The sequence below is a fragment of the Pseudophryne corroboree genome, chromosome 1 (genome assembly GCF_028390025.1).
Source record: "Pseudophryne corroboree isolate aPseCor3 chromosome 1, aPseCor3.hap2, whole genome shotgun sequence".
NCBI classification, from domain to species: Eukaryota; Metazoa; Chordata; class Amphibia; order Anura; family Myobatrachidae; genus Pseudophryne; species Pseudophryne corroboree.
Window position 1 is genome coordinate 573,241,817 of NC_086444.1, and position 9,267 is coordinate 573,251,083.

Genomic DNA, 9,267 nt, shown 5'->3' on the forward strand with positions numbered 1-9,267 from the left:
CCTTTTATGTAAGGAGTTGACACTTTCACGTAATTCCTTCCACAAGTCCATCCACTCAGGTGTCGGCCCCGCAGGGGGTGACATCACATTTATCGGCATCTGCTCCGCCTCCACATAAGCCTCATCAAACATGTCGACACAGCCGTACCGACCCACCGCACACACACAGGGAATGCTCTGACAGAGGACAGGACCCCACAAAGCCCTTTGGGGAGACAGAGAGAGAGTATGCCAGCACACACCAGAGCGCTATATAACACAGGGATGAACACTATAACTGAGTGATTTTCCCTTATAGCTGCTTATATATATACTGCTGCGCCTAAATGTATTCCCCCCCCCCCCCCCCTCTCTTTTTTACCCTTTGTAGTCTTGAAAACTGCAGGGGAGAGCCTGGGAGCGATCCTTCCAGCGGAGCTGTGAGGGAAAAATGGCGCCAGTGTGCTGAGGGAGATAGCCCCGCCCCTTTTTCGGCAGACTTTCTCCCGCTTTTTTTTATGGATCTCTGGCAGGGGTATTTTTCACATATATAGCCTCTAGGACTATATATTGTGATTTTTTTTGCCAGCCAAGGTGTTAATATTGCTGCTCAGGCCCCCCCCCCCCAGCGCCCTGCACCCATCAGTGACCGGAGTGTGAGGTGTGCATGAGGAGCAATGGCGCACAGCTGCAGTGCTGTGCGCTACCTTGTTGAAGACCGAAGTCTTCTGCCGCCGATTTTCAGGACCATCTTCTTGCTTCTGGCTCTGTAAGGGGGACGGCGGCGCGGCTCCGGGACCGGACGATCGAGGTCGGGCCCTGTGTTCGATCCCTCTGGAGCTAATGGTGTCCAGTAGCCTAAGAAGCCCAAGCTAGCTGCAAGCAGGTAGGTTCGCTTCTTCTCCTCTTAGTCCCTCGTAGCAGTGAGTCTGTTGCCAGCAGATCTCACTGAAAATAAAAAACCTAAAATATACTTTCTTTTCTAGGAGCTCAGGAGAGCCCCTAGTGTGCATCCAGCTCAGCCGGGCACAAGATTCTAACTGAGGTCTGGATGAGGGTCATAGAGGGAGGAGCCAGTGCACACCAGGTAGTCCTAAAGCTTTCTTTAGTTGTGCCCAGTCTCCTGCGGAGCCGCTATTCCCCATGGTCCTTACGGAGTCCCAGCATCCACTTAGGACGTCAGAGAAATACGTATTAAAGTATATCTTTGTGAAAATCATATATCAATATAAAACCTGACGCACCAAGCCCCCTCAGGTTATAGAATATAGGGATAGCAAGTTGAGTGAAAGACACGAAATGGACACCACTCAGCTAGCTAATGCACACACAGATAGTAATAACCTCTGCATTGTACAAACTGTGACTAACAATAATACTGCACTGGACTAGCTTATATATAGCTATGTAGTCAATAGATATAACACTGCACAGTACGAACTGGATGTATATCACAGGGTAATTGTACTAGAAAACCCTGACTAAATGCACTCTTTCTTAACTAACACTGTCTAAAAGGCAGGTAGAATACTTAAGTGTCATGTAAAGTCACAGCACTGACAACCAGGCGGCTTTACACAGGAGGATTTGCCCAAGCAGTCCCAGGAACAGTGAAGCTGCGAGAAATGGCGCCCAGACACTGACAGGGAGTGAGGGAGAGACAGATATGCAGCTCCAGGGCGGGAACATTTGCGGGAAATGGCGCCCTGGGGCTGGGGGAGGGGCTTCAGGTCTAAGCCTTATCCCCCTGCTGGCAAAACCACCGGGTACTGTGGGCTACTTTAAAATGGTTTAGAGAGAAAACCTGACCTGCACCCATGCCCTGGTGATCTAGTGGGATCGCCTGTACTGCCACAGTGTCCACCGCCAGCGTGCGCGGCTCGCCTCCCACTGACCGCGCCAGATCGCGATAAAGCACGGGTCCCGCAAGCGGGACCCACTCACCACCTCCCGAAGCGCGGCCACGCGATCCCGGAGAGCCCCTGTCCTGTGTGCCTGACCATGAAGAAAACTGGAGCCTCCTGCTGTAGTTACCCGGCAACCAGGGCTCGGGAGTGTACAGCGCCGCTGGGGAGAGCTGGAGCTGCAGCAGTGAATGTCTCTGATATTTACACACTGCTGCTGCCCTTGTAGTCTTCACTTTTTCTTCAAAAAAAGCTCTTCTTAGGGCTGCCTGGAGCAGCCCCTCTGTTATGTGCCTGCTATCTGCGGCACCAACTACAAAACTGAGCTCCTGTGCAGGGAGGCGGGGTTATAGAGGAGGCAGCGCTATGCATTCTGGGAACAGTCAAAGCTTTTCAGCCTGTTGGTGCCTCGGATCAAGATCCTACTCTACACCCCTATGTCTATCCTTGTGGAGCCCAGTGTACCCCGCAGCAGAAAGAAAAAATTTTAACAGCCATTTTTAAGGATGGCTGACACTTAAAAATGACACTTAGTTTATATTCATGGTTTTGTCTGGTGTATATTCATACATATCTACATAATAATTGTGTATGGCTGTCCCATCTCCTAAATCCCACTGCAAGGGAGACGGGACAACCTTAGGAGAGGAGAACCAGGCGCTCGGGTAAGTATCGGGGGTGGAGGGGAGGACAGCAACGGGAAAAGGGGTTGAGGTGGTTGGAATGCAGCCACGATGGGGGGAGGAGGAGGACAGCAGAGAGGGAGCTGGCTTAGCCTGAGAGGGGCCGGAATAAGCAGGATCAGAGACTGAGGTGGCAAGTCCATTAAACTAGAGAGAGAGGGAGAGTGTGTGTATATATATATATATATATATATATATGCGCTGTTAAAATTGTATTCCCTAGACTCCTACTGCATAGTTATTCATCTATGCATATAATTCTTCCTAGATGGTATATGTTGCTCTCAAAGCAGGGGTGAGGAAACTTTGGCCCTCCAGCTGTTGTTGAACTACACATACCAGCATGCCTTGCTACAGTTTTGCTATTTGGCCATGCTAAAACTGTTGCATGTGTAGTTCAACAACAGCTGGAAGGCCGAAGGCTCCCCATCCCTGTCCTAAAGGAACAAAGGCCCCTCCCAGGAAATCATTATGGTGTGTTAGTCCTGTCTACTTTTGGGTTGACCATGCCCACAGTTGATTTGATCACAACCACGAGACCACTGTTTTAATGTTATACAGAGCTACTTTATATTCCCAATCTGCCCTGGCTAATGATCTCTACTTTATATGTATCACTGCATTGTACATCTTGAACCATAATTACGGTTTCATTCATATAAATATGTTTTGATTCTTTTATAGCTTGGAAGGCTACAAACAAGTCACATACTGAAAATTCTGCACTATGAAATAAAAGTGTCCCAAATGTGCTTCTTGATGATGTTGGCATTTCTCATTTGCTGGATGCCTTATCCAGTGGTGTCTCTTTTGGCTATGTGTGGATATGGAAACATGATTACGCCAACAGTAGCCATTGTACCCTCTTTCTTATCCATCTTCAGTACTGCAACAAATCCTGTTATCTACATAATAAGCAAAAAGGTAGAAATCCTTCTAAAGTAAAGCATAATATGTGGTCGCTGTATTTGCTTAAAACATCTTGAATTGTTCTCCCCTCACCTACGAGAGCATTTTGTTTCATGCTCTGCCGCTTACATTAATATTGTTATTATTTCACTAACCAATAAATCCATTCAGCTCTAATAATTACAGCACACCCTCCACTGAAAGACACAGATCGCTGTTGGACTTTAGCACACTTCAGAAATTCAATCACATGGGGTCATTCCGTCCTGATCGCACACTAGGTTTTCTTGCGGCGCTGCAATCAGGTCCAAACTGCGCATGTACCGCAAGGCACATGCGCATCGTATGGGTGCAAAGCTGATCGTTGCAGAGCGATGGATTTTACGAAGAATCCATTCGCACAGCCGATCGCAAGGATATTGACAGGAAGAGGGCGTTTGTGGGTGTCAACTGATCGTTATCTGGGAGTGGTAAAAAAACACAGGCGTATCCAAGCGTTTGCAGGGCAGGTGTCTGACGTCAATTCCGTACAAGAATAGGCTGAAGTGATCGCAGCGGCTGAGTAAGTTCTGAGCTACTCAGAAACTGCACAAAACTTTTTTGTACCGCTCGGCTGCACATGCGATCGCACACTTGCAAAGCAAATATACACTCCCCTACAGGCAGCTACTCTTCGCAGCGCTGCAAAAAATAGCTAGCAAGCGATCAACTCATAAATTACCCCCATAGTGCAATACAAATATGCGCAAAAACTTGTTAATTAACCAGATTGTATAGCTGGAGATGTAATCATTTTTTTGCTCAAATATTAACTTTTATTTTGTAGTTCAGGCAAGGGTTCCTGAAGCTCTTCTGTTTAAAGTGTTTGAGAATCCAAGCAATGGCTGTGAATTTGAGAAAGAAGACGGCTGGAAAGATGCGTAAAGGTGGAAACAGACGGAAGCAGAGAGTCACTTTCAGTTCATCCTCTCTTAGCGCCATTATGACGACCGGTGAAACGGGCACACAACAATCCATTAAAAACACCGAAAGCATTCATAGAACTAACGTTAAAATAATATATGTGCAGCCACTATAATTTCATTATATCACTACTAAGAAGTACTGTACATTTGGGTTGGTATCAGAAGACCGGAGTTTGGGATCCCAGGTCACCATACAGACCCCAGAATCCTGGTCGTCAGGTTGCTTGTGACAGGGAAGTGGTGGTGGTGGGGGGAAGGGGGAAATGGAAACGAACGCAAGGAAGCCCCTTGCAGCGATCTCAGGGTCAGCGGGTCACGCAGTGGGCTCTGTAGCTCGCCACAGGTTCTATTCCCACTCTATGGGTGTTGTGGACACCCACAAGTAGGAATAGTCCCTGTTAGTCAGCATGCCGACTGTCAGGCTGGCCAGAGATCGGAATTCCGGCGTCGGTATAGTGACCGGCGGGATCCCAACCACCAGTCACATCACTACATCCGTACATTCAGTGGTACCTAAAAAATATTTATACAATATACTGTACATGCAGATAACATTTGTTGGTATATAAAACGAGTTTTATGGTAAGAACTTACCCTTGTTAAAACTCTTTCTGCGAGGTACACTGGGCTCCACAAGTCTGGACAATGGGGTGTAGAGTAGGATCTTGATCCGAGGCACCAACAGGCTCAAAGCTTTGACTGTTCCCAGAATGCACAGCGCCGCCTCCTCTATAACCCCGCCTCCCAGCACAGGAGCTCAGTTTAGTTAACCAGCCCAATGCAGTAGCAGGAAAAGAGACGACAACGGTTAGTAGCCACATACACTACACTCTCACGACATTAGAAGTGTCAGCGGCTAATGCCCAAAGAAGCTAAGTGAGTCAGGGTGGGCGCCTTGTGGAGCCCAGTGTACCTCACAGAAAGAGTTTTAACAAGGGTAAGTTCTTACCATAAAACTCGTTTTCTGCTGCGGGGTACACTGGGCTCCACAAGTCTGGACAATGGGGATGTCCTAAAGCAGTTCCTTATGGGAGGGGAGCACTGTAGCGGGCACAAGAACCCGGCGTCCAAAGGAAGCATCCTGGGAAGCGGCAGTATCGAAGGCATAGAACCTTATGAACGTGTTCCCGGAGGACCATGTAGCCGCCTTGCACAATTGGTCAAGGGTCGCACCACGTTGGGCCGCCCAAGAAGGTCCAAAAGACCGAGTAGAATGGGTCGTAATGTGAACAGAAGCTGACAGACCAGCCTTCACATAAGCATGCGCAATAATCCACCTGGCCAGGGTCTGCTTGTGAGCAGGCCAGCCACGTTTGTAAAATCCAAACAAAACAAAGAGAGAATCAGACTTTCGAATAGAAGCAGTTCTCTTCACATAGATACGGAGAGCCCGTACCACATCCAAAGACCGCTCTTTGGGAGACAAATTAGGAGAAACAAAAGCTGGAACCACAATCTCCTGATTAAGGTGGAACGAAGAAACCACCTTAGGTAAATATCCGGGACGAGTCCTACGAACCGCCCGGTCACGGTGAAAAATCAGATATGGGGAACTACAAGACAAGGCACCCAAATCCAACACTCTTCTAGCAGAGGCAATAGCCAGCAAGAACACCACCTTAAGGGAAAGCCACTTAAGGTCAGCTGAACCAAGAGGTTCAAATGGAGGCTCTTGCAACGCCTTCAAAACCACAGACAAGTCCCAAGGAGCCACAGGCGGGACATAGGGAGGTTGGATACGCAACACAGCCTGAGTAAAAGTATGAACATCAGGTAAAGTCGCAATTTTTCTCTGAAACCACACCGACAAGGCAGAAATATGAACCTTGAGGGAGGCCAGGCGCAGGCCTAAATCTAGGCCCTGCTGTAGAAAAGCCAAAAGTTTGGCTGTACTAAACTTGGAAGCGTCATAATGGTTAGATGCGCACCAAACAAAGTAGGAATGCCAGACCCGATGGTAAATCCGAGCACAGGCCGGTTTCCGGGCCCGCAACATAGTTTTAATGACCTCTTCAGAAAAACCCTTAGCTCTTAAGACGGAAGCTTCAAGAGCTACGCCGTCAAAGACAGCCGGGCTAGGTCCTGGTAGACACAGGGGCCCTGAACGAGGAGGTCTGGGCGTTGTGGAAGTAGAAGTGAACGCTCTGACGATAGGCCTTGCAGGTCTGAGAACCAGTGCTGTCTGGGCCACGCCGGAGCTATGAGAAGCAGATTTCCTTGCTTGAACTTCCGAATTACCCTGGGCAGGAGTGACACCGGAGGGAACACGTACGGAAGCCGAAACCTTCACGGCACTGCCAGCGCATCCACGAATGCTGCTTGAGAATCCCTTGTCCTTGCTCCGAAGACCGGAACCTTGTGATTGTGTCGAGACGCCATCAGATCCACATCTGGAAGACCCCACCTTTCCACGAGGAGTTGAAACACTTCTGGATGGAGGCCCCACTCGCCGGCATGCACGTCCTGACGACTGAGAAAGTCCGCTTCCCAATTCAGGACTCCCGGAATGAATATTGCCGATATTGCCGGTAGATGGCGTTCTGCCCAACGTAGAATCCATGAGGCTTCCTTCACTGCCAAACGGCTTCGAGTGCCGCCTTGATAATTTATGTAAGCCACTATGGTGGCGTTGTCCGACTGTACTTGAACAGGACGGTTCTGAATCAAATGCTGGGCTAGGTTCAACGCATTGAAGCCCGCCCGCAATTCCAGAATGTTGATTGAGAGGAGAGATTCCTCCTTGGTCCACCGACCCTGCAAGGAGTGCTGCTCCAGCACCGCGCCCCAACCTCTTAGACTGGCATCTGTCGTCAACAGGACCCAGTTGGATATCCAGAAGGGACGGCCTCTGCACAATTGTCGGTCCAGGAGCCACCAGAGCAGCGACAGACTGACCTCCGGAGTCAAAGAGATCATGTGAGACCTGATCCGGTGAGGCAGGCCGTCCCACTTGGCTAGAATCAGCTTCTGGAGGGGGCGAGAATGGAATTGAGCATACTCCATGTCGAATGCTGACACCATGAGGCCCAGCACCTGCATTGCCGAATGTATCGACACTTGCGGACGAGAAAGGAAGCAACGAATCCTGTCCTGAAGTTTCAGGACTTTCTCCTGAGACAAGAACAACCTGGAGCCCCCAGAACCAGAGCCCACAGCTGCTATATTCTCCCCATATGTGCCTGTGGCTTCACACAACACCAGCAGTGTGTTCCGCCCCAGAACCGTTACCCTCAGAAGCAGACATGATATAACTTGCAGTATGAGGTAACACAGTACAATTATCAGCAGCACAATATCCCTAAACCCAAACCCCTGCGCAGTGTAGTCAGCACCAGCAGAGATAATGGACAGATATGGTGACTAAATCACAGAGAAAAATACGTAATACAGTATATCTTTGTGAAAATCCTATTTTAAATAACACCTGACGCACCAAGCCCCCTCAGGTCATAGAATATAGGGATAGCAAGTTGAGTGAAAGACACGAGATGGACACCACTCCGCTATCAATGCACACACAAATAGTCACAGTTTGTACGATGCAGAGGTTATTACAGACAATAATACTGCACTGGACTAGCTTAGACAGCTATATAGTCAATAGATATAACACTACACAGTAAGAAACTGGATGTATATCATAGGGTAATTGTACTATAAAACCCTGACTAAATGCACTCTTTCTTACTAACACTGACTAAAAAGGCAGGTAGAATACTTAAGTGTCATGTAAAGGCACAGCGCTGACAACCAGGCGGCTTTACATAGGAGGATTTGCCCAAGCAGTCCCAGGAACAGTGAGCTGAGGAGTAATGGCGCCGCAGACACTGACAGGGAGTGAGGAAAGACAGAGATGCAGCTCCAGGGCGGGAACACTTGCTGGAAATGGCGCCCTGGGGCTGTGGGAGGGGCTTCAGGTCTAAGCCTTATCCCACTTGCTGGCAAAATCACCGGGTACTGTGAGCGATATTAAAATCGGTTTTAAGAGAAAACCTGACCTGCGCCCATGCCCTGGTGATCTAGTGGGATCGCCTGTATCCACAGTGTCCACCGCCAGCGCGCGCGGCCCGCCTCCCACTGACCGCGCCGGATCGGGATAAAGACCGGGTCCTGCGAGCGGGACCCACTTACCACCTCCCGAAGCGCGGCCACGCGATCCTGGAGAGCCTCAGCCGTGTGTGCCTAACGTGAAGTAAACCGGAGCCTCCGCTGTAGGTACCCGGCAACCAGGGCTCGGGAGTGTACAGCGCCGCTGGGGAGAGCTGGAGCTGCAGCAGAGAATGTCAGAAGACATTTACCCCTGCTGCTGCCCTTGAAGTCTTCACTCTTTACCTCATAAAAAGCTTTTCTTAGGGCTGCCTGGAGCAGCCCCTCTGTTAAGTGCCTGCTTACTGCAGCACCAACTGACAAACTGAGCTCCTGTGCTGGGAGGCGGGGTTATAGAGGAGGCGGCGCTGTGCATTCTGGGAACAGTCAAAGCTTTGAGCCTGTTGGTGCCTCGGATCAAGATCCTACTCTAAACCCCATTGTCCAGACTTGTGGAGCCCAGTGTACCCCACAGCAGAAATCGTACTTTTGTTGCCAAGTATGTAATAGACATACTATAGTGCTCTGCGTTTCTTGTAGTGATGTACAGTATTGATGGACAACACTTCTTATGCTTTATGTACCAGCTGCTACTCTGTACCAGTTATATAAATGGAAATAAATCTAATTAGAAATGACTTATGCAAATGTTCAGCATTATTAGCTTGGTGGTGGCAAACACAGTAGCTACAGCTATAGATCACCCATGTTGCTACTAGCACAAATAAGCACTCACAGTAA

The 9,267-nt window shown here is 49.1% G+C and overlaps 1 protein-coding gene across 1 annotated transcript in view; it reads left to right on the forward strand.

Annotated features, from left to right (window-relative positions):
- Positions 1 to 4,674, forward strand: part of OPN3 (opsin 3) — a 59,919-nt gene extending 55,245 nt beyond the window's left edge. The window contains exons 4-5 of the mRNA XM_063954410.1: positions 3,259 to 3,490; positions 4,302 to 4,674. Coding sequence (XP_063810480.1) covers positions 3,259 to 3,490; positions 4,302 to 4,553 — 484 coding nt within the window. The 3' untranslated portion in view covers positions 4,554 to 4,674. The remainder of the gene's footprint in view (positions 1 to 3,258; positions 3,491 to 4,301) is intronic.
- Positions 4,675 to 9,267: the final 4,593 nt, after the last annotated feature.